The 25,000-nt window shown below is 49.0% G+C and overlaps 2 protein-coding genes across 2 annotated transcripts in view; both read right to left on the bottom strand.

The window, feature by feature from the left end:
* Positions 1-245: 245 nt before the first annotated feature.
* On the bottom strand, positions 246-3,972 carry RPLP0 (ribosomal protein lateral stalk subunit P0). Its single transcript, XM_066562065.1, has 8 exons — positions 3,951-3,972; positions 3,657-3,760; positions 3,099-3,274; positions 2,914-3,001; positions 2,517-2,663; positions 1,893-2,078; positions 1,124-1,264; positions 246-480 (listed from the first exon to the last, which is right to left on the bottom strand). The coding sequence occupies exons 2-8, from the start codon at positions 3,708-3,710 to the stop codon at positions 316-318; spliced, it is 957 nt and encodes a 318-aa protein (XP_066418162.1). The 5' UTR covers positions 3,711-3,760; positions 3,951-3,972; the 3' UTR covers positions 246-315.
* A 3,346-nt stretch (positions 3,973-7,318) lies between these two features.
* PXN (paxillin) overlaps positions 7,319-25,000 on the bottom strand; it is a 41,919-nt gene continuing 24,237 nt past the window's right edge. Inside the window, exons 3-11 of the mRNA XM_066562197.1 lie at positions 24,569-24,684; positions 22,545-22,684; positions 21,969-22,170; positions 21,365-21,500; positions 11,202-11,372; positions 10,679-10,852; positions 10,051-10,132; positions 9,557-9,705; positions 7,319-7,660 (exon numbers count right to left, since the gene is read on the bottom strand). Of these exons, the coding sequence (XP_066418294.1) occupies positions 7,394-7,660; positions 9,557-9,705; positions 10,051-10,132; positions 10,679-10,852; positions 11,202-11,372; positions 21,365-21,500; positions 21,969-22,170; positions 22,545-22,684; positions 24,569-24,684 (1,437 nt within the window). The 3' untranslated portion in view covers positions 7,319-7,393. The remainder of the gene's footprint in view (positions 7,661-9,556; positions 9,706-10,050; positions 10,133-10,678; positions 10,853-11,201; positions 11,373-21,364; positions 21,501-21,968; positions 22,171-22,544; positions 22,685-24,568; positions 24,685-25,000) is intronic.

Below are 25,000 nucleotides of genomic sequence, written 5' to 3'. Positions count from 1 at the left end.
GGCCGGGCGGCGGCTGCACCGCCCGAACGTGCGGCGGGCACGGCCTGCGCTCGGCCCGGCCGGGGAGATCCGCGCTGCGGCCCCGAGAACAACTCCTCCCCTGCAGCACCCGGGCCGGGGCACAACCGCTCCTTGCCGTGCCCCGGCCCGAGAACAACCATCGCCCTGGAGCGCAAAGCCCCTCGGGTTACACCTTTCCCAAACCCCAGCTGATATGGAGACTACACCATCGATGCAGGCACACATGAAGGTGTAAAAGAGCTTTTTATTTTTCCATCGGGCCAACTCTGACACAGGCAGAGAGGGTGGCTGCTGTTAGTCAAAAAGACCAAATCCCATGTCCTCGTCAGACTCCTCTGACTCCTCCTTCGCTGCCTCCTTCGCTGGAGCAGCAGCAGCGGCAGCAGCAGGTGCAGCTGTTTCAGCCACCACAGGCATAGCTGCCACAAAAGCTGAGGGGTCTGCCAGGAAGGCCTTCACCTGTAAAAGTGGGGGAAAGAAATGTAAACTCACAAGGAACAAAACATTTTGCAAGACTGAACCTTTGCAATGATAAAGGCAGCACTTGCAGCTTGCCAGAATCCAAACAGGTCCATTTATCAGTAGCAGATATGAAGAGCCAAAGGCATTTCAGCTAAGCTTTCAGCCCTCAGGTAAATCAGCTTTCTCCTGCCATTTGTACACAAGATATGGAAGAAGCAAGTGCCCCTTCTTCAAACACATCTCACACAGGTGTGTCCCAGTGTGGATGCCATGGGACAGAGAGAGAGAAATGGCAAGCGTTTCTCACAGCGGCTTGTGAGAAGTTTTAGGGAGTTGGAAAGATGTGATAACTTGTTGAGTATAAACATTTTGCAGTTTTTCTACTTTATTTTTCTGTTCCTCTTAAGGACAGTGTCTGAGAAAGATGTTTTGTTAGTAAGCCAACAGAATAGAACCTATCATACCACTCTATAAAAACCGCACGGTTCTTTTGAATAAACCCTTCTTTGCCTTTTCTACAATCCTGCCTCAATCAGCACAAGAGCGACATCCCAGTCCTCTCAAACCAGGGGGCATGCTGTGAATGTGCCTCAGTGCACTTCTAACACCCTGCTCTGCAGAGCTCAGAGCCAGCCATTACCTTTTCAGCCAGAGGGAAGGTGTAGTCAGTCTCCACGGCCACGGCCAGGACACGTTTGTAGCCATTGATGATGGAGTGGGGCACGGATGCGATGGTCGGGTACCCAATCTGCAGACAGACGCTGGCAACATTCCGAACACCCTGCAAAGAGACAAACTTGTGTTTCTGTGGTCTGAGAAATTACCTAGAAATTACAGCAGAGGATGGCCAGATGACAGCTTTTACACTGCCAACAGAAAGGAAAGCATGCAATGCACACAGGTAACAGCTCCAGTGAAATCAATGCATCAATACTTAAATGTCACTGATCTCTGCTCTCTGGTAACCAGTGACAGGACCCAAGAGAACAGCATAAAGCTGCGTCAGGGGAGTTTTAAGTGGAATAATAAGAAAACAGGCTCCCCATGGGATGCTCATGGCCCCAAGGCTGCCAGAGCTCGAGAAGTATTTGGACAATGCTCTCAGGCACAGGGTAGGATTGCTGGGGTGTCCTGTGCAGGGCCAGGAGTTGGACTTGATGATCTTTGTAGGGCACTTCCAATTCAGGATATTCCACAATTTTAACTGGCCTCAAATGATTTCTGAAGCAGATTCAGATGAAGAATCCTACAGGAAGGTACTCCCTGACACACAGTTTCTCTAGAGAACCAGGGAGAGCTCCTGGCTCTGCAGGACCTCATGGAAAATACCAGACAGGACACTTTGTTCTGGCAGTGGTGGCTCCCAGAGCAGCAAGGCAGAACACAAGGGACAGGGCTGTGGCACTCACCTCCAGGAAGCGTTTGTGCAAGGTCTCCTCGGTGATGTCCAGCACTTCAGGGTTGTAAATGCTACCATTATCAAAGACCTGCTGGATCACCAACCCGAAGGAGAACGGGGAGATGTTCAGCATGTTGAGCAGGGTGGCTTCGCTGGCACCCACTTTGTCTCCAGTCTTGATAAGCTGCACATCACTCTGAGGATATCAGGGAAAAGGAGTGAATACACACCAAGAAATTCCAGCATGTCAAAGCAGTGGGAGACAAATGCAGACCGTGGAACTGGAGGAGCAAATGAGCACAACACACTCCACATTCAGAGAAAGCCCTAGACCACATAAACAAGTCCATGTCAGCCAGGAGAAAGGCAGCACCTTTCCTTCATTACCTACAGGTTGCTCACCTGCACGTTCCTCTGACAGAGCCTACCTGTGGAAATCTGATTGAGAACTTCAATCCCCCCATGCTGCACATTGAAACCAAGCCAGACACCCTCCTCCAGATCCCAAAGTGCAATTATCACAGTGCTCATACAGTATCTTGGCACTAATGAGAGCTTTGGCCTTCACAGCTCCCTCAGCTGCCACAATCAAGGCCTCCCAGTCAAAGAACAGCTTGAATTGCAGCTCACTAACCAGAATTTCAATGGTTCCTCTGGAAATCTTTGTGGTGATGCCCAAGGCCTGGAAAAAGGAGGTCTTCTCAGGTCCGAGGCCTGTGTTCTGGGCTGGCACAGTCACATCACAAGGAGCGATGGCACCGGCACGGGCAGCAGCTGGCACCTGAGAGGGGGGAGATGAGAAGCTGCAAGAATGCTCACCCAGATCTTGTGGGATCACCTCCTCAGTGACATGCTCCTCCACGAGAGGCAGCACCCAGGCACACACAAGTGAGGCAGTTGAACTTAAGCACTTGCTAAGACTGCAAGGGCCAACTCCCAACCCCTGAGAACTTCCTGTCCACCATGAAGACTCAGTTTTATTTTGTGTTCCATCTCAGCGTAAACACGCAGTGAGGACTGATCTCCCTTACCTTGTTAGCCAACAACATGTCCCGGATCTCAGTCAGATCCTCCTTAGTGAAGACAAAGCCCACATTCCCACGGATGTGAGGCAGCAGCCTGAAAAGAATATGACAGCCTTCAGTTTTACTCCTTGGACAACCTCCCCTCCTCTGAGACAGAAGACCCAGAAGTGCCTTCAGGCAGCATTACCCACTTTTCTAGAGCTGGATTATTCTCCAGATGACCACGAATAGCTTTGCGCATCATCGTGTTCTTCCCCATCAGCACAACAGCTTTTCCACGCAGGGACATCCGGATCTGCTGCATCTGCTTGGATCCCACGTTGTCTGCTCCCACAATGAAACATTTTGGGTAATCATCCAGGAGTTGCTATAGCAAAACAAATACTGTAACTATACAAACAAATTCGGAGCAGTGCACAGAGCAACATTTAAACCGCAACACATTAAAACGTAAAAGAAGTCAGAAGTTTGAGAAAGATGAGTTCCAAGTGAGGCTGGATATGCCATAAGCAGCATCCTTCACTCCGCCATCGACTCCCATCCCTGAACAAGTCCGCAACGCCACGGCAAATTCTCAGCAGGCCCGATTTGGACTATCTCACATCTCTTCCTAATGCCAGAAATTCGTTCAGACAACCCATAGCACTCACCCATCTCTCTTAAAAGCCCCCACAGCCCGGCCCGCCCGGTTCCCGCTGCCTCGAGCCTGCCCCGGCAGCGCCCCACGGGGGCTCCGAGCCGACACTCACGATAATTTTCATAAAATAGTTGGACTTCCACGTAGCCCTGTCTTCCCTGGGCATCTCGGCGGTGCTCCAAGGATCGCCCGGTGGGTTTAAAGACGAGCTGGGACCTGCCAGGAAGAAGAGCGGTTCAGGTGGGTCCCCACCCTTCTCTCCGCCCTGGGGCCCAGCGCTCTCAACCCCATTGCCCGGCCGCGGCCCAGATACCGCTCCTAGTCCTAGTCCTGGTCCCGGTCCGCTCCCCTCAGCGCGGCCCCCCAGCCCCGCCCGGGCCCCGGAGCCGCCGCGCCGCGCCCGCACCTCCACGAGGGCTCCGGGAAAGAAGGGCCGCAGGGCGGGCTTGTCTCCTTTTATACCACGGCTCACGACCAATCGCAGAGCGCCGCGGCTCTGCCTTCCCTCAGCCCATTGGCTGCCCGCCGCGTCAATCATCCGCCGCTCTGCGGGAAGCGCGTGACGCCAACGGAAGGCGCGAAAGGCGCCGGAGAGCGCGCGGCCGTGCGCGCGTCGCCCCCTGGCGGCCGGAGGAGCGCACTGCCCCCCCCTTCCCCCCCGCCTCAGCCCTGAGGGCCCGCCCGGGCTCCGCTCCCTCACAAGCTCGGGGGCGGAAAACAAACGCGACACAGGCGTGACTATAATGGTAAAAATTTTATTGGCGTAACTGCAAGAATTTTAAATGGAGAGGAAAGAAAAAAAAAAAAAAAAAAGCGGAGTTAGAAGTTTACAAGGGAGGAAAGAATCAAATAATCGTCGACCCAGCAGAGCTTCCCCCAGCCCAGCCATGATGTGAAAGGCCTTCCCCAGGGGTAGCGCCTGGCCCGGGGGGGCACACACACACCCTCCCGGAGCACCCCCATAGCCCAACAGCGGCTGTGCTGCCCTAAAACCGCACCTGCACTGAACGAACAGGCATTTTGGACACCCGCAGCGGCCGCAGCCACCACCAGGCATTATTTGGCAGAGTAGCATCGGTGTGGCATCCCAGCATATCAGACACCAGATGAAGGCTGAAGGTGAGTGTGACATCATCTCGGTTAAGTACTAAGGCCAGAGGAGCCTCCTCTCAGCACCACACACCCCACACAGCACCCTGCACCCAGGTGTGCCACAAGAGTCACTGACAAAGCCTCAGCTAGCAGTGAGGTAGGTTAAAGACTCCCCAGACAGGGAAACTGAGGCACAGGATTACACAGTTTGCAGGTGTCACACAAAGTGGCAGTGCCAGAAACATCTCACCCCTCTCCAGCATCTGCACACAACAGCTGTGTGTCCCCTCAGCGGCACCAAGGAAGTTGACCATTCCAGAGATAAACGCAGGCAGCTTAGGAACATCCATTTTAACTCAAATAGACTTACAAGATGAAAAGGCAGATGCACAAGGCCTCTTGCCTCAAGAATTTCCCAGAGCTGTGCTCAGCCCAGCTGACACAGCTCCAGTGCTCCCACAGCTCCCTCTGGCCTCACACCCACACACTGAGGTTTGTTTGTTGGGGGAAATCTGTGGGACAGTTTCAGTGACCTGAGCAGGGCAGTGCAGCACCGTGATGAGGTTACATGGGACAGTGACCCATGGGTTTCAGGGCTGGTTTCTGACACAGCCACCCCTGGAGCCCTATAATGCACCTGCCGAGCTGCAAACACAACCAGATGGCAACGGTGACAGAGCTGCAGCTCTCTGGAGCAGGAATTCCAAACACTGCTCCCAGGGCTGGTACGCCACTGGGAATTTCAGTGCAGTGCTTCCCTCTGCACAGCACCCTCCAGCCAGAGACCTAAAAGTGCTTTACCAAACATAAACTCCGTCTCACAATAACCTCACAAATCCAGGCTAAACTGCCCCCATTTTACAGATGGGGAAACTGAGGCACAATAAGGTTTAGTGAGTGGCCCAAAGCTGCACAGCTAGTTAGGAACAGACTCTGTCTCCCAGTTTTTTCTCCTCAGTTACAAGACCTTTCTTCCACAGAAAGAAAGGAGCCCCCTCCCCAGTTAACCCTGTTCTGGTTTCAGGCAGCTGAAGAAGAGAAACCAAGGTAAAAGAACTCCTTCCCCCCTAGCATATCAAGATTCACTTTTAACATCCTGGAAGCTGGGCTTTGGGAGAACGGCAGGTGATTCAAATACAGCAGTTTACAGATTACAATAAAAACCGAAATTATACTTTTAGGTGACCCAGAGGAGGAAAAAAACACCCCAAATCTATTCACAGTTCACCTGCCTGTGCTAGAGAAAAAAAAAAATACAAGTCATGTTCCCTTGCCCATAGATTCCAGCCCCTCCCAACCCGCAACAAAAAGGAAATATTGAATGTTAGTTAGGCTTAATAAAGCATTGAGATTACAGATGCAGTAAGCCAGCCCAACTGGCACACTGCCTAGAACAGCACAGCTTGATATAAAAGTTGCTTTCTTAAAATCACTTCAAAACCAATTTCTGTATAAGAGGATTAAAAGTAAATTAGATATGAATTCAAAATCAGTGTAGAAATCTACAGTTCTTATCAAAGACAGGATACAGTATTCACTTTGATAGTAAAACTCCAAGTGTGTCATGCACACCTGACCCCCCAGGACTCATTATACCAGTAACAGTCAATATAAAAGGTTATTGCTGTAGCATCTCTCAGTAGAACATGTTTAACAAGAGCACAGAAAAGGGAAACACCAAGGGGCTGATAGGGTCTCATTAGCAAACTGGAAGAAGAAATGATATAAATTTAGGAATTTTTTTTTCTTGGCTTCTTAAACCCTTCCTTCTAGCCACTCTTGTGACAGATTCAGGCCCTGATAGATGGGAGAGTTCCAGGCCAGATAAACACTCGCACATCACACTCGCTCATGACAGGGCTGGATGAAAAAGGCTGCTCTAACCTCTCTGCACCTGTGTTTAAAGAAGGGGTGATGCCTCTTCCTCCCCCAGGAGCAGCAGGTGAGGGGAGCAGGTTCTCTGAGCTGGCCTGGGTGCCTATGGAGCTGCATGTCCCCACAGGAGAGCACAACAGTGCTGAGGGATGGTTGGGGCTTACCCCACCTCCTGCTCCAGTGTGCTGAGAGAAGGCATCAAGAAAGGGAGTAACAAACTAGGGAAAAAAGAAAAACACCCCACACAGTAACACCTTGATTCCTCGTAATTAAAAAAAGAGTAAGTGGTATTATCTCCTTACAGTGTAATGGAACTGGAGAGACCCTTGCAGGGTCTTGGCTGCCTGTGCTGATGCTCTAGTCTCAGCAAGTCACACACACCATGTAACGCTGTGAGGAGAGCCAGGGTGGCACAGAGGTCACAGGGTGGCCTCGCTGTGCTGTCACCCTGCACACCAGCAGGCAAAAGCCTGAGAATGAGGTGTCAAAGCAGAGGGTCGTGTTGTCTGCAAGTGTCACCATTTGCTAAGAGAGCTGACACAGGCTGAAAAGTACTGGCAAAGCCTCCTGCTGCCAGGAGGAGGCTGGGAAAAATCTCCCTGTTAGAGCCCTCGAGCTAAGCTCAGCTGTCAGTCACACACACAGACACACACACACCATAATGAGGGATCTCAGCCTCTCTCTTCTGAGACACAGCAAGGGCGTTTCCAGTTTAATGGTCCATCTCATCTCTGGATCTACTGCCTCTCCAGAGCAGCACTTCCCACCCCCCACCCCCCTCCTCCCCTGCCTGGTAAGGTTCCTAAATCACAGTAATGTTCAGAGAGACAGAACTGCCAAGGGGGTGGCAGAAAGATGCTTGAGCGCCCATCTATAGTGCCTCTAACAGAAGAGCTTGAGGAAGCAGTTCTGGCAGTAGGGCTTGTCGTTCTGCTCCTTGAAGGTTCCTTTGTTGAGTTGCTTGAGGCAGAAGGCACAGACAAAGTGTTCTGGGTGGAATTTCTTGCCCATAGCAGTGATGCAGCGTCCTGTGATGGGCTTCTGGCAGCCGGAGCAGAGCGAGCCGCGGCGCTCGTGGTAATGCACCTCGCAGTAGGGCTGCCCGTCGTGCTCGAAGAAGCTGCCGTTGACAAACGGGGTGAAACATTCCTGCAGCAGGACAAAGCAAAGGGGACAGCTTGTATGAGAAGCTGGGGTGGTGGGGAGGGGCAGCTCTACCAGCATCCTCTGCTCCATGGCACAGCCCAGCAGGTGAACTGCTGCCTTTCAGCACTGACCAGTTATCCAGAGCCAAACTCTGTCCATCAGGAAGAGCTTCCAAAAAAAGACTAAGAAATGGACAGATAGAAAAATAAGCAAGGGAATTAGTCAGCTCCTTCACCCAGCTGGCTTCACTTCTACAAAGAAAATACTATGAATGAGTTACCAGATGTATCCAGCCAGGACAAAGGAGAACATTCCTGCCCTGAGAGGGGAAACACTGCAGCACCTTTCCCTGGTTTTTTTGGTTTTTTTTTTCCCCTCACTCCAGCTTCCCCACAAGGGCAAGCAGAAAAAAGGACCAACAGACTCATGCAGCAGAATCCTGATGAGCATGGGACTGGTTCCAGCTGAGAAAATCAGGCACAATTAATCTTTATGAGTGACCTCCAGAATGGCTGGCATTAGGCAGGTACACTCTGCAAAAGATTGTCCAGCCTGAAATATTTCCAGTTACACATGGGTCACTGCTGGGAGAAACTGTTTGTTCTATAGTGCTAATGATGTGGAATAGATAAGGGGAAGAGGATACATCAGCTATGTGCTAATAAATGTCCAGAGCTGCTCCCTCCCCTCAGCATCTGAGGACACTTCACTGCACAACTTGCAACAGAAGCACCCACTATCCCCACCAGACTGGGGAGACTCCTCTCCTTGTAAAAGTGGGAAACTGAGGCAGCAGAGTAAGGGAGGGATTTAGCAAATATATCAGCAGCAAGACCCAGAGGAGGCAGTTTCCTGAATCCTGGTTTTGCTGTCCTCTTTCCCAGGGGGGACACTGAGTATCACACACAGCTGGCTCCCAGTGTGCGGACAAGAGTCCAGCAAACAGCATGCAGAGCCCTGGGCAGCTGAACACTTGCAGGAGAATGCAGCTTGCCTGCAGCAAGTCCAGGACTTTACCAATGCTGACAGTTACTTCAGTCAGCAGAACAGCTGAAAGGTTTGCTCTGCTTTTGCAGAAACAGTAGAGAATCACATCTTGTGGCCTGGAAGAAATCTGTTCTGGCCTCACTAATTCAGGCCACAGTAGGGGGAAAGGAAAACAGAACTGCTTGATGAAGTCTCAGTCTCTGCATGAGAAGGCATAGCCCTCCCAGCCCCAGTCAGGCACAGCTTCTGCCTCACTCTGCACACCACTGCAGGAGCCACAGACAGTCCCAACAGGGTGGTGACTGTCTGCCCTGAGCATCACAACAGGAATCAGCAGCTTTTGGTTCTGGCTGCTTGATCTGGTTTCTGCCTTCTTTGCCCCTCTAGGAAACAGTGGCTGGTTTGGCTCATCTCTTGGGGATGGTAAGAGTTAATATTTGCAATGCTCTCTGAAAGAGCGCCAGGCATTTAATCTGCAGTATTCCTGTTTATTATGCCTGTTGTATGGAGCTTGCCACTATTTCATTGACTTGCATGTTTGTCTGAACAAGGTCACTCTCATTAGTTTACATTTTCAGATGGAGCATGGGAGGAATATCCTCAAAATCTGATTGCTGCAAGTGCTCAGAGAGAAGCTTAGCTTATAATTATTTAAAGGTCACAGAAATATCTCTATCTGTGAGCTGCTGCAGAAGCCCATAGTTAAAGCTGGGAACAGAAAGAGCAAAGCAACTCCAAAATTTAATATAAACAGAGAACAAGAAGATGTTTGGTTGCTGGCATGTTTTTATGTTGTGGGGCTGGCTGCCCTTCACTACCCCACAGACACCTTACCCTGATATGGGACCAGATGCCTCAGGGTGGAAACAAGAGGGGTCATAGAGCAGCAGCAAAGGACCTTGGGTTTCTTACCCGACAGACAAAGCACTCGGGGTGCCACAGGGTGTTCAAGGCAGAGATGTAGTTTTCCAGGATAGCCCGGGCACAGCCTCCGCACTTGGGAGCAAACATATCAAAGTAGTCCTTGCGGCAATAGGCTTTGCCATCCTTCTCGTGAAACCCTGCCAGAAGAGAGGGGAGGCAAAGGGATCAGCTCCTCATCTTCACCTGTGGCGACACAATCTGTGCAGGGTGACCCATGTGGGTAGGATCATCCTCCTGCTAGCACACAGAGCAGCCACAGCTGTTTCTTGTTCTGTTCCCTTCCCATCCCAGCAGAGGCCTGTTCTTCCTCCCCAGGGAGAAGCCATTATTACTGGCACCATCCTTCCCCCATAAACAGCTCCCTTGAACTCCAGTAGTTCCCCTGTGATGCCTCAGGCTGTACCCTGGAAGCAGCTCTGCCTCACTCCCTCCTCTGCAGTTCAGAGGGGAGATTGCTTTCCCCTTGCATAAACCAGCAATACCTTCAGGTCCAAAGAAAGCTCCACACTGAGCACAGAAAAAGTGTTCAGGGTGCCATGTCCTATCCAAAGCCGTCACCACTTTCTGTTGAGAAGAAAACACAAAGTGCAGGTCATGTAAATGACTTGGAGGTGAGTAAGGGGGGCTGGAGAGGGGACACATGAATGTTGGTGCTGACAAGAGCAAGCATTAAAATAGACTGTCCTTTAGAGAGCAGAGTCAATTTGCCCCTGCCTCTGGCTCATTCAGACTTTCCCACTGCACACTTTTTTTTACCCTAAAAGGATCTTAGGCACTGCTTCCTCCCTTACACAGGGCCCCACCCAGTCTTAAGGACCAGCACTGGTGCCTGTTACCACAGGCTACCAACAACAAAAGCTGAGGAATCATTACCAGAATGATGGAGCAATGTGGGGTTCTGAAGGAACTCCAGCAAAGGTAAGAGGGACCAACTCCGCTCACTAGTGTAAGAATTTGACTGTGCCAAGTTGTTTCCCTTTCAAAGGAAGGCCAGAACAACTACAGAAATCCCTGAACAAAACCTTCCACCCAGGATACATGGGTGAAGTGGAATTTCAACACCTAGGCCTGCAGCAACTTGCCAGCACCATGACTCCCCCAAGAACTCACATCGAGGATGGGCCCGTTGCAGTAGTAGCAGCGAGGAGAGAAGAGGTTGTGATAGTCCTTCTCACAGTAGGGCTGCCCATCCCGCTCAAAGAAGTTCCGAGAGCCGATCTCCTCCTGGCAGTGGGTGCAGACGAAGTGCTCGGGGTGCCAGGTTTTCCCCATGGCTGTAACTACCTGTTGGGAAAACAGATTTTGGAGAACAACTCTATCTCTCCCTCCCTTCCCTAGACCACATGACAAGATACCAGCTGGAGGTCAGCAAGAATGACAAGTTCTACTACTCAAGTGAGCCCTGGACTGGGGTAGCATGAAAACTGAATTACCTATCATCTCAGGAGAGGGCAGTCCCTCAGGGGCAGGGTAGAGGTCACTGGAGGAGCTTACAGCGTACCTAGCCAGTGGATAAATAGAGTACTTCAGTTTCTCCAGCATCTCCAGTCTCTCCAGCCTCACGAAACAAGCCCTCCCCGTTACTCCCAGCTGCAGCCCAAGGTTCAGCAATGAGGCAGCACCTTCAACTCACCTGCCCAGCAATAGGCTTCTTGCAGGCTCCACAGACACCTTTGGCAACTGTAGCTACACCCAGTTTATTCAGGTCAGACTGAAGACTTCCCAGCATGGTATCCAGCTGACTGCCAGGCTTGGAGGCTGTGGATGGAGGGGAGCTGCTCCCAGCTTTTCCCTGCGCCATGAACTGCAGGTGAGACAAAACAAATACTGTAAGGTGAATGCTGCTATGCTTATCAGATAAATGCCTGCTGCTGCTGCCAGTGACTCCCCTGCAGAGACAGACAGGAGTCAGCTATGCTCTCTGAAGAAGCTGGTGAGAGTCAGGATCAAGTACACACATGTATTCTGACCATGCAGAGACGAGCAGAGAACTGAGATATGTAACAGCAGAGCTGTGAACTGAGAATTTGATTTTCTTTCACTGCACACACAGCAACAGTCACCAGCACATCCCAGGCACTCAGTATAGTGCTCTCTAAGCCTCTGCCAAAAATTTCCCTTTACCTCATCAGTTCCTGGCCAGCTGACAAAGCAGACGCCATCCAGAGGGCCCCTTCTCCTTGACCTCTCTCCATTCCTATGCTCTTGCTCTCAGTTGTCTCTCCTCTCTGATAGAGATGCTCTTCTCTCCCTCATCTCATCTCCCCTTCAGCTAGAAAATTTTCTCCCTTTGCACCACCATCTGCACACCTGTTTGCCAAGTCTCTCTCTCACTCTCAGGTGGTTCTCCCCCATGCCTGAGCTAAGCAACTGGAAGCAGGAAGGAAGGAAGGAACTCCCTCCCAGCTGGCTGCTGTTTACCTACAGAGCGGGCAGTGCATCCCCAGCAGACAGGGCTGCTAGGTGTACTGTACTTGGAAATGCACCAGTGGGGGGAAGGGGATTTGGATGCCTGTCTCAGAGGCTGTTTCTGAAACTCACACCACCACAGCACACACGGCTTGGAAAGGCTTCCAGAGGAGGGGAGAAATGTTTTACTGAGGTTCATAACTTATAAACAAAGCATTATGTTCTCCTTGGCCACCACAGCCCCCTTTACAGACAAACCCCAGCAAGGAAATAAGAGATTATTTCAGCTGACTTGGCACTGCCATAGCTACTGTCAGGTTTAGGGACACACAAAGAAATTTGGTTTAGAGTATGTTTTGTTTTACTAAGAGAGTAAATTAAAACAGACAAAATCTATGTCTATGAACAACCAGCCTGCTGCCAGCATAGCCAAAGGAGCAGGGACATGCTGAAGTGTTCCAAGCCTTGGCAGACCCTGCCCTTCCATCCACAGGAGGAGCTCTATTCCCTGTGCTGCAGCTGCTTGTCCTTGCAGTTGACCAGTTTATTCAATGATAAATCCTGGTTTCTGCTCATTTGTATAAACAGTCTCATGACATACATGAATTTAGCTGCTTTCACACACACATCCACACACTCTCCAGCCTTGCCTCCCATGCAGTGTGACTCCCAATGGATCCTAACACACAGCTTTTCCCCTCCTCTCTCAACTGACCTCTCCTAGTCCAGCAGCACAAGCAGCCCCATCACACCCCAGCATCCTCAGCGTAAAACAAACCCTTCACCACACAACAACATTTGCTACCAAAAACTGTTACAGTGGCTGCCTCCAAAGCACACACACACCTGCAAGGGCACTCTCACAGACAGAGACAACAGTGCTTGGAGACAAAGCCTGTCCAGAGCCCCAGGATAAAGCCCAGGCTTCCTGCATGATGCAGCAGGAAGAAAAGGGCTGCACTGTGTGGAAAGAATCACAGCTTCTCTTGCTCTAGCCAGGGGTTATGGCCACACAGGGCAGGCACAGATGCCACACACAAGTGATAAATACCATCCAGGGAGAAAGGAGAAGAGATGAATTCAACATGTAGCAACAGAGCACTTCACCCTTGCAGTGACCTGGAGGGAGCACACAGTCCTGCCAGTCATGGCTGACCCCAGAGCAGGCACAAATACCTGTGCACACCTCCATTTCTAGCTGGCCTGGCCATCCAGCCCTCCTGACAGCTCACAAATGAGCCCCCACCTGAAAGAGGCTTGTTTCCACCTCCTGTACATAATCCATGCTGTTTGTAGGGGACACTCGGCACATCATCCTCATGCAAACTGATCATGCAAAGGCCCTTCAAACTCCCACCCTTCACCCATGAGATTTGCCATCACTCAAGTTCAAAAAGGAGCTCTGTGGGTAGCAAACCATGCACTACAGGATATTATCCACATTAACAATGCTGGGAGCTCCAGGAGCAGATCCCAGCACACTCATCAACCAGAAGAGCACACACCATGCTGAGGAAACAGAAAGGGGATCCTGCCTTGTCAGGGGCTGTGGGGCCCCAGGGTGTAGGAGCAGCCAACAGACTGGCACTGCGGACTAGGGGAGGAGCAGAGGTCACCTGCAAAGTACAACAGGTCAAGATGCAGAGATGTTTCTTGCTCACTGCTTTAGAGCTGTACACTAACACTGCACTGCACTTATATGTTAAAGACTCCCCACCACCCTGGAGCTACAGCCCTTCCCTGGCAGGAGATGCAGGACCCAGGTCTTGACCATGCCGTCTCCTCCCCCAAATCCACTCATACAGTGGACACCTGCCTAAAAGGGCAAACACAGGAAGGGTTGCTGAGTTGCTCCTTCCAGTATGCGTGTTCCCCCCACTTCAGAGAGATTGTGGAAGGGAGAGCTCCAGGCTGTGTTTCAGAGTTACCTCAATCTCAGAGGGAAATGAGAGTCCCTGCTGCATGAAGTGCCTCTCAGGACACACAGGACCCACATATCCCAGCAAGTTATTTCACAGACATGTACTGTGCAGTACTACAGCTGGGATTAGATATTGTCCATGAGTCCTCCCTCCCATCCAGCAGTTCATACCAGCCTTTACCTGAACACTGTATCTATTGAGCTGTCAAATTACAAGCAGTAGTTGGATTGGAAAATACTGCTAAAAACACAAATCAGAATAGAGAAGCCTGCCTGCGTTTCTGGGAAGAAAGCTTCATCTTCAGTCTGACAGCCAACAGAGACAACTGCCTTGGTGCTAGGAGTCCAGGTCTGGGGAGAACAGGAATGTTTGGAATCTTCATTAGGAGGGGTGCCCACAACAGAAATCTCATGATAATCATTATCAGAAGCTTCCCACTGGAAGAGTGGCTGGGGAGCCAAGCTGAAGGAAGAGGAAGAAACTGGACTAGGAGCTGGGGTAGATGACACAGAGGAAGGCTGAGGTGGGAGTGAGAGAAGAGGTGCAGGGCCAGAGGCAGGAGAAGGAGCAGCATTAGCAGGGACTATCTTTGCAGCTTCTTTGGAAGGCTGGAGCTGGGAAGAGACAGGAACAGAGATTGTCCTCCTGGAGAGGAGTGGGGATTCTGGAGGAAAAACCACCTAGAAAGACACGGAGGAAGAAGAAAGGTGAATAAATCCAAAGAGGAACCAACAAGCACTTCCTTTAACAGGAAGGCTGGCTGCTACCAGTATGTTTATCTAAGGGGGGAAAGCAGCAAGAAGGAGAAGGGAGCTACAAAAGGTGCTGCTCTTTGTAGCTTAAGGAAGAGCACCATTTTACTCATCCCCAGAAAGGCCTGCACAGGTACAGCACTGGACAAAACAAAGCATGCCTGTGTATCAGGCTTCCCAGTGGGGTTTTAAAAATAATCCTCACATGGATATTTGAGATGTGATAGCAGGATACTGCATCAACAGATACCATAAGCAGCTCCCTCAGATCCCACTCCAGTTCTTAAGCATACAGAAGTAGGACCCTGTGCTGCTTTCCCTCTCAGGCCAGACAAGGGTGAATAGTTACTTCTTCATTTTGTGTTGCTTAGGATGCTCAGAAACTCAGTCTGCACCTCCACACAATGCAATCTGAACAGAGGGACATGCTGGAATTTGCCAGCACGTGTGACCCTGCTTTCTACCTTCTCTACTTGCTGTTCACCACTCTGCTCTTCCCCCCGGGGCCTGGCAGTGACAATGACCCCCTCTGTCAGCCAGGCATCCTGGCTTTGCCAATCTTTCTGCTCCTGGTTATCGATGCCCAGTCTGTCCTGAAGCTCCTCAATCAAGCGATCTTGGGACTCAGTCTTGTGGAATATGGCAGGACCTAGTTTACGCCTTGGAGAGAGGTCCCGAGACATGGGATGCACATTCGCAGTCTCTTTTGTCCTCTTGATTAAAGATTTTATCTAAATGACAAAGGCAATAGTATCAGCAGAGAAGAGCAAAGTCAGAGCAAGCCCCAAGATGCAACAGCACAAACTCAAGACATTAGTGACAATTGTGAGGAGGAAGAGTGATGGCATTTATTCCACAATGCCAAAATTCCTCTTGGCACAGCCCAGAACAGTGACTCAGTGCAAGGAAAAACCCTGTAAGGATAATCATAGCAGCCAAAAATAACTGTCTAGAAAAGGAAGGGAAAGATTAACCAGTGGGAAGCCAAGATAGGAGGTGCAGCATGAACACTCCACTGAGCATTACAGAAACCTCAGCATCACAAGGGCACAGAGTTGTGCCTCTGTGTTTGCCCTTGACAGGCACAAGGCTCTTGGTCAGAGATGTCTGGTGCACAAAGTGTACTTCCAGCACGGAAAGGAACACTGACAGCTTCAGTAATGAGACCTAAAACAGTAAACAGAGCAGAGGAGCTGCCATCCCAATCAGTAGCATGAAACAGCCCTTTCAGCTTTTTGGAGGTCTCTGTGGACTGAGCCTTACCCCAGTTAGGGAATAAAAGTCCACTTCACAAGGAAGTCCCTACAAGCTGCCATGTTCTGTGCTGCTGAATCACATGCAGGAGAGACCACAAGATAAAGCTGGGGGTTTTGAAGCCCTGTGAGATGCAGCTGTCAGTGACACCGCTCAGAGCTCGTGCTGTTAGTGGGGTGAGCCCGGGCACACTCACTGCATGCACACACTGCGAGTGTGCTGGCAGAACAGTCCTGGCTAGGACTCGCCCTACTCCTACATTCACTCAGTGCCTGCCTGGCCTGATGCAGAAATCCTCTCAATGGGTGGTTTGGAGACACATGGCAGATCCCATTCAGCCTTCCCAAAGCTTTCAGGAGATTCCGGAGTGACTGTAGAGCTTCTGAATTGCTCCTTTTCCTGGTCTCCTCTGGCCTTGTTCATGTTAGCAGTACCTGCCTTCCTAGGAGTTCTGTCTCTGCCCTGCCTCTTCTTGCCCACATCAGGACAGTGGTATACCTTGGTTTCGTGTGGCACTTCAGCTTTTAGCTCCTGTCCTTGCTTTGCTACAAAGCCCAACTGGCTTTTAGTGTCTGGGAAGACATCCCACCGATCCAGGGCAACAACAGAAGGCTCATTAACAGAATCTAAAATATTGTCATTCTTTGCATGCACCTCTGGCACATGTGCAGGCAGCTCCAGGGGCCACAGCTCATCTAAAGCTGTTTCCACACTTCTGCCCTGGGAGGAAAGAGCTGAGTAGTCCCTGAGTGCTCCCTGTTGATGCAGCTCCTTGGCTATCTTCCCCTTCTTTGAAATGGGTACATTTGAGATTTTGGGATCAGTTCTCTGCTCCTTCTTCTCAGTCTCTTTTGCCACATCATACCCTAAGCCCCGTGCCTCCACATTAGCAGACCTAGAGAGAAGCTCCACACTGGAAGCTGGCACAGCCTGGGAAGTATTTCTGGAAGAGTCAGGCTTTCTGTTCAGCTGAACTAAGCTGGCAGAGGCCACTTGCTCCCCACGAGTAGCATAACCAGAGGAGCTCCGTGGCGGGGGCACAGGGACAGTTTGTGCTAAGTGGGGCACAGGTGGAGGGGCAGCAGGGTGCCCTGACAAAGGCAGAACTTCAGTGTCACTGCCTTCCTCAATGCAGGTGTCTGCTGGGGGGACAGATGTTGGCACTGTTGAGTCCCCACTGTGACTTGCAGAAGGGTGTTTGGAATGGGACAGCACTGTTAAACTGTGAGGAGTGTTGCTGGAGTCTGCATTTGCTGAACTGGGAACCGGTTCTAGGGAAGATTCAGAAATCAGAGACATAGTGGAACTAGTCTGCAAAAGAAGAGATAGAAGGAATAAGGAGAGAAAAAGATAATGACAGAGATAAGGAGAAGAAAAAAAAAGGCACAGAATTAAACATTATAAGAATCACGACTCCCAAATCAAAAAGCCATGTTGACCCAAATCCTTACTTCCAAGAGTAAGGAAGAAAAATGAAACACCAAAGAGCAGAACCAGTATGACATTGCACTGATCTTCACGAGTTCTACAGCCTCTGGGATCCTTTTCCTGGGCCCTCCTCTTCAGTGATAGCTCAGTGTTCACCTGCAGCTGTGATGGGGGCGTGGCATGGCCACTGCCACTGCTGGGAAGCCAGCTCCAAACCCAGGAGTGTCTCGACTGTGAATAAAGGTCATGTAAACTTACTCACAGTCAGACATGTAAATTTTGTATTCCAAAGCTGCAAAAAATTCAATCAATGAATAGAACAAAGCATGACATTTTCTTCTTGATACACTTAATAAAATGCTCCAGTTGGCTGAGTTCATGGCAATGAAAACAAAGCTTCAGGGCATTCACAGCAAGAGCAGATGACATGGGCTTTGTTCTATTCACATCACTAATCTCACCTTGGAAGGGACACACACTGAATCTATACGAGCCTGTCAGTCATTCCATGCCCTTGTGAGCATTGCTTAGGTGGCAGATTAGCCTCTTCCCCTTAGGCCAAAGACTCCACATTGACATTGTAATAAAATCAGTATTAATTTTGATCCAAAAAACATTCTAAGAAGAGCAATTAATACATAGGTTTTGGCTTTCTTTGACTTACAGGATCTTTTGAAAACAAAAGATCATGGGTCCTTCTTTCCCCACTTCCAGTGGTTCCTGATTAAACTCTAGGAGACAAAGTATTACTACTCCTTTTTCTTAGAAAGGGAGACTCAGATCAGCAACTTGGACAAGTTCACACAGCAGGTCAACCTAAGACCAAGACTGTGCCTTCTCAGTTTTAAAAATGTACCCACAAAGGACTTCCAAATCCAAGAGCTATCAAGACCTGCTCTGACTCTTCATCATATTTTCCAGAGAAGCCTAAAGTCAGATGCTTATGCTCTGAGGTGGAAGGGCACATAACTTCCTAAGCCCCACATATGCTACCTCAGTCTCCACTTACCTTTCTGAGACACTTATCATGAAAAAAACTATATAATTAACCAGATCATGCACAAAACCTGTCAGTAAATGGAAGAATAATAACCTTCAGCTAACCTGAGCTCCTGCCATGCTGAGGGGCCAGGAGCTGGCACACATGCACACGCTTGCAAAGCCACACCAGTAGTGCTACAAGGAGACTGTTCTCAGAAAGGAAAGAGCAATAAGAGACCAAATTTCATTACAGATTGCTCTTCCCTTCGAGTAGCACAGCCAGGCTACTGTGACCACAGTCACAGCTGAGAGGAAAATGACTCGCCAGTAGATTAAAATGAGGGAATATCCCAACATGCCCTCTCCCTGAATTTCACCTAAGCTGGGTACACCTGTAAAAGTAACCTGGTTTGATGCTGTGCTTCACATTTGGTTTCCAGACTTCCTAAAATGAAGTCAGTCACTTTCAAGGCAAGAGTAACGTTTTGCTCAAACAGTATTTTTAACATACTGAAACCATACTAATTCCAAAATAAGAGCAATGGGTGAGCACTCCACAGTAACAGAACAGTTAACTACAAGTATCCAGTTATGCAGTAAGCAGGCATCACATTACAGAGAAATGGCAGAGGGTAAAAAAACAAGTGCATTAAGTAATCTCAGTGCCTGATGACCGATTAACCAGAGAACCAAAATCAAATGGATTCTGTAAGCAAAAAGAAGGGGCAACAAATCAGGGTGAGCAAAATATAATAAAAGGGTAATGTAACGTCACCTTTTACTCAGGGGTACAAGGCAAATCAAGCACCAGTGCCCTCCACTCCTCCCATCCTCATCCATTGCAACTTCTATCAATTCCAAATAATTACATATCATACTTGGGTTTTTTATCCTGTATCTTGCAGTCACACACAGGTCTGATACTCCAACAGCAGCCTTTCATATTCCACCTTTGCAAGGACTCCCCTTGTCTCCCTTATATGCTGACACTGGTACAGACTAGAATACATTTTTACAGCCAAGTTAACACCCCTAGCTGGCACAAACAGAAGAGGTATAACCAAACAAAAAGGACTGAAGGGAAAATGAAGCAACCTGGACAACAGGAGAAAAGGAAAGTAACTTAAAAACAGTCAATGACATCATTAACAAAAGGGAAATGATCACAGAAGCCGTGTTCCTTGTGCTCCAGGAAGAATGTTTAGGCACAGGTGAGCTCAATGCTTCACAAAAATACCAATGCTGTGCTTAATAAAGCGCAAATCTTAATATCTTGCTGCATTTCAATTTGGTCTCTGAGGTCAACTGAAAACTAAGCCAGGAAGGCAGGTGGTGTTAGCCACAGCAGCTCATCTCTGTCACACAGGTTTTAGTGGAGATTCTAAAGCTTCTCAAGAGTGCAAAGTACTGAACTCCCACACTTAAAAATGCCCACTCCCTGTTCTCACCAAAGAAACCTGTGCTGGGCAAGGTCATTCTCAGCTGCCAAGAGCTCACCTGGGAGCAAAGGCTGGGCCACACCCTGAGCTAGCTCCTGATAAAAGCAGCAGGGGCACAAGGCCACAGGGCTCAGCTCCCACAGCACACGGAAGGAGCAGGGCATGGAATGCCAGAAGCACAAGTGGGAACTCTCTCCAGCTCCACAGCACTGCAGTGTTTCAACCAGGGTGGACAGAGCTTGTGGCTACCCTGCACTACACCCTAGGACCTCAGAAGGAGAAAAAAGGCAACACTAAGGTGTCAATATTTGCAATTGACTAAACACAACTACAGTAAGTCTAGAGAAAACACTGAGGAACTCACAGGTTCTCACTGATTTAGGTGCATGTGCCAGGAATGGCAGACTGAATTCCATTCCAGCAAGCACAAGGCAAGTGAAGCTTCTCAGAACACGTGTGCCCAGTGCTAGGTTCTGAACTCACACGCTTGTCACAACTCTGGGTACTGTATTGATCTCCATGGGACCCACCAAGCACAGAAAGAACAGCAAACAGCAAAAGCTGTCACTACATGTTCTGTACCTCTCCTCACAAAACACTGCTCAGCTCTGGCTGCCCCACCTAATGTCATCTAGGAGGGGATGGAGTTCAGCACAGACAAGAAATCTCAAGCATCCAGCAGAATCTTCCATACAGGAATAAAACAGAAAGTTAGGAACTGATTTAGGATTAGAAAGCAGATAGGCATGTAAAAAAGGCAAACCTAACAAAGAGATTATCCAGTATATTTGCTTTCTCCACCTCTCTCAGAAGAAATCCAAGTCAATAATTCAGTAAAACTATAAGCAAAGCAGCTGAAAGTAGAAAGTGAGAAAGTATTTTTCATTTTGCCATGAGTATGGGTAAATGAAATCCCATGAGAACAACCTCCATAGTTCATCATCTAGTGCAGGAGTGGTAACACACCCACATGAATAAAGAAAAAGTTATTCAAGTACATATGCTGACACTGAATAGTACTTGCCATCCTTTGCCCCCACAAGAAACTGAAACTTTAATCCCATGTTGAGGTGAATAAGAGATTTTGTTTTAAGATAAAACCTTTGAAATCTCCTTCTGTCTGAGGTAAGCGCTTCAGTGCTCACACCACATGCCTGGAATATCCATTCTCCTCAGAGAAAGCACATCAGGATAAAAACACACTCCAGAGAGGAGTCATCCCACAGAACAGAAGGGCCTGGTCTCTGTCAGAAAGCAGAGTGGTGTCCCCATGCCTCTCTCCTTCTCATTAAGTTGTAGCACAGCAAAATAATTCACTCTACCGAGCGGTAACAAAGCTCATTATCTTTGGCAAACAGACAAACTGCAGAACTGAAGGAAAAACAGATCCCAGAACTGCCTTACCCTGCCAGCGATGACAATTTATAGCAGTCAAGGACACCTACAGCCCCACTGAGAAAGCACAAATACGCCACAGGAAGTTTATCAGAGCAAATGTGAGAGGTAAAGGAGGCATTCTGACCAACCAAGGTCAGCAAATGTGGTTAACAGGCAAGAGAGACTGGGCTGGGTAGGGACAAGATGAAGCTTTCAGCTGCCCTGACAGGGTACCTTGAAGTCAGAGAGGGATGCCATCAGCTCATCCAGTTCTCGTGTAGCTGAAGAAGCAGAAATTCGAGTCTGCTGCTGACTGGCCGTGACACGCTGGGGGCTGCTCACCTCGCCCTGGCTCACAGTGATTGCAGGCCTGGCCAGGGGAAAAATTAAAAGAAAATTTTAGGAAGAGTGTGTTTAAACATTGGAGGGTACTCCTAGACTGAAGTCCCACTGTTCCCCCAAGTAAGCAGAGGATGAGGAGTTTCAATTAGCACAGCCCAACCTGGCCCAGCTTCCCCAGCACGTGCAGACCCTGCCTCACGTGTGCACACACATCCCATCCTCTAAGAAACAGATGATGCCTGAATGTTCATTTTGTATTTGTGGTCAGCTGGAAATCTGAGCTTGAACAGTCTACCTCTAACAGATGACTTATGCATTTTTCCATCCAGAAGCAGATTACAAAGCACCAGTACCCGCCTGACTTCTGACCCTTTAGACAAAGCCCATCTTCCATCCATCACTGTCTGCAGCAGCTGTCCCTACACCACAGTCACCATTCCCCCAGGAGCCCACCCCACCCCACACCCAAGCCTGCAACCACCACAGCACTACTCACACTGGACTTGGCACGGAGCTCTCCAGCTCATCCAGCAGGCTCTCCACGCTGGGACGCACATCCTCAATCCCACGGGCACCATTTCGCTTTGGCTTTTCTTTTGTCGGGGGTGCAGCCTTCCCTCCCCCTGAGCTGCTGTTCTCTGGGACAACATAGTGAGGGCCAGCCACGTTGGGCAGTGATGGGCTTCTGCCAGCCTCATCTGAAGAAAGGGGAGCAGAAAAGAGCCATTCAGAGCCCCATTCCACACACACACACATCTGCTAATCACAAGCAAGTACAAAACATTGTCCAGAAATCTTGTGGAACATCCATCTTCGAGGATATTAGAAACTTAACAGTGCAAGGGCCTGAGCAACGTAAACTAACTTCAAAACTTTAGTTAGAGGCAGTTTTGAAGCTGGCCTTGCTTTGAGCAGGGTGCTGCAGCTCAGACCTCAGGAGATCCCACCCTCACTAAATGAATCTTTGATTAAGGGCTGGAGGGGTCTCCCTCACTAAGGATGTCGGAAAGAAAAAGCAAGCTACTATTCTGAGAATCAAAGTATCCACTCATACCAAATTCCTATTCCTTACCTGCTGTGAAGCCACTGGCAGGGGTATGTTGAACAGCATTCAGTTCCAGAAGGAGTCTGTCCAGTTCTGAGAGGTTGCTGCCCAGAGAGGAGCTGGTCATTGTGGGAGATGGTTCCGCAGATTTCTGCTTGTTCGGGAAACTGAAGATAAAAGGGAATGTGAAACCTCTGCATCAAGATACAGCAGAAGGATGGAGGGAAACTCATTAGGTTCCCAAAGTTTACACATGTGCTGTGGTCTTTTCAGGCTGACGCTTTTAGTTCTGGGCATAAAGAAGACACATGCTTTGTGACATGACTGAACACAGCCACTACTATTCTTGTAAATCACAAAAATAGCATTGATGGACAGGGCCTCTGATTTTAGGACTACGCGCTGCCCAGCCCCTGTAGGAAAGAGTTAACTGTCTGTAGATGCAAAATGCACAGAACAGCAGCAGAACCATTAGCTCATGTATGGGAAAATGACTTGTTTCTGCTGACACCACACCAAGCAGCAACATCCTCCTCCCTGAGTGAGGGAATGCAGGGCTAGCACAGACTGGAGACAGAGGCAAAGCACAAGCCTCAGGTTAGAAGCAGAAATTGAAAAGCAGTAGCATATGTCATAGCCTCTTGCAACACTCAAGGTCTCCCCAAGTCCTCTCACCTTTAATTTGGGGAACTGTAGTCAATTCATAAGAAAGTAACTTGTTATTATCTTCTACTGTGTTAAACTCTCATGCATGTAAAAGGCACTGGCTGTAATTACTGCTAGTCTTATATGGGTGATATCATTTACCACACAGAATTGCAAACTGTTCCAAAGCAGAACTTCACGTCAATGCAGTGATTTTTATAGTGGTTACACTGTAGTAACAGTCTTTCCATTGTCAGTGGCAGGAACATTTTTTGCTCCTGGTTTTACAAATGAACTTTACAAATAACTTTTAATGCTCTAGAGGTTCGTATTTTACCAAAAAGATATTTTCCAAATCCAAAATGGGAACTTCTGCCTTGTGCACAGGACCACATTATGCTCAAAAAGTTAGTATCTAGCAGGTTAAGGACTCTGACACTGTAACACCAGTGACAATTATGAATTCCATAAGGGAAGTTATCCTTCTCTTCAGGTTGAAAAACAAGATCCACAACTGCAATCTGAGGAGAACATACTTCATGTTGAACCAACACAGCAACTACAACTCACACCAGAACCAAGCCTCACCAGACCCTTGTTCAAGAGGACTTAGGGCTCTAATTACCTTCATTTAATACTAATTGCATGCAGTCATCTGAAAAAATTGCAATTACCATCTCCATTGGACCACCTCTGGCTAGGCTGCCCAGAGAGGAGCTGAGCTCTAACCAGAATTAGTTCTGGTTGGAAGCAACTTCCTGCTCAGCAGAAAGAGCTGGCATGGTTAGATTATGACTCCAAAGAAACACCAATCTCCAAAGTGTAAAAAGGCGCCTAGGATGAATTTCTGACAGCACTCATCCCCATGTCAGCAGAAAGGTCTGTCCTACTGTGCAGGCTACTCCTCCAACCTGTCAGAGTGAGAGCAGCTGCCTTTGCAAGTGTGAACTTGTTATCTGTCAATCACCTACTGAGAGGGAACTTTTAAGAAGCTTGAATTTACCTGAAAACTCAAGTCCCTGCACAACACTCCAGGCCACAAGTACTGAGTTCCCAGGGAAAAATAACCCTAAGGCCATCCATCCCCTGAAGAGCTTTTGTGCTCTTTAGCAGGAGGGTGGATTTGTCACTTGCATCTGGATCATATCCGTCACAACACAACCCAGATCCTGCTGTGTCTGATGGATCCTTAACCTCCTGCAGCTGAGCAAGCCCAAGGGCCAGGTCAAAGCTTGAAGTGAGTATGAAAGTTACAGTGGTGTGTTACAAAAGAGACAATCAAAACTGACACAAAGCAATGTAACACACACGGAGAGCAGTGTTTGTTTCCACTTATAGCAGGCAGCTTGACCCTCAGCAAGCTCAAGTTGTGAGTCAGGCTTATCTCTTAAAAAGGGACAGGATACCTGTAGACGTGCTCCTCCTCACTGGCACGGGGAGTAGGAGAGTTGAGCCCGTCTCTAGGAATGGAGGCACTGGAGCTTTTGGCACTAGAGCTGTATATAGGAGACTGGGACTGAGGCTGTGGAAACAAGATTTGCATTGGAAACAGAGAATACAAAACAAATACGTACACTACTGCATTGCAAACCCATGCATTGACAAGGCAGAACAAAATAAATGATCTGCTCTTTAGTCAAGCCAGTCTTTATCAGATGAGCTACACCAGGAACAGTTTTTTCCCCTTACTTCAGACCTGCCTATGAGTCACAGCTTTGTGCTGGAAACCCCCAGTCTGCCTTCCACAGGCTCAAGACAGATGACTAACACTAATCTCATCATAGCACCATTTTGTCAGCACAGTGACGATGGCTTTCAAATTCTTTTCTGCCATTTGC

Source organism: Molothrus aeneus, chromosome 18, assembly GCF_037042795.1.
Source record: "Molothrus aeneus isolate 106 chromosome 18, BPBGC_Maene_1.0, whole genome shotgun sequence".
Lineage (NCBI taxonomy): Eukaryota > Metazoa > Chordata > Aves > Passeriformes > Icteridae > Molothrus > Molothrus aeneus.
This window is presented reverse-complemented; position numbering and strand designations above follow the sequence as displayed.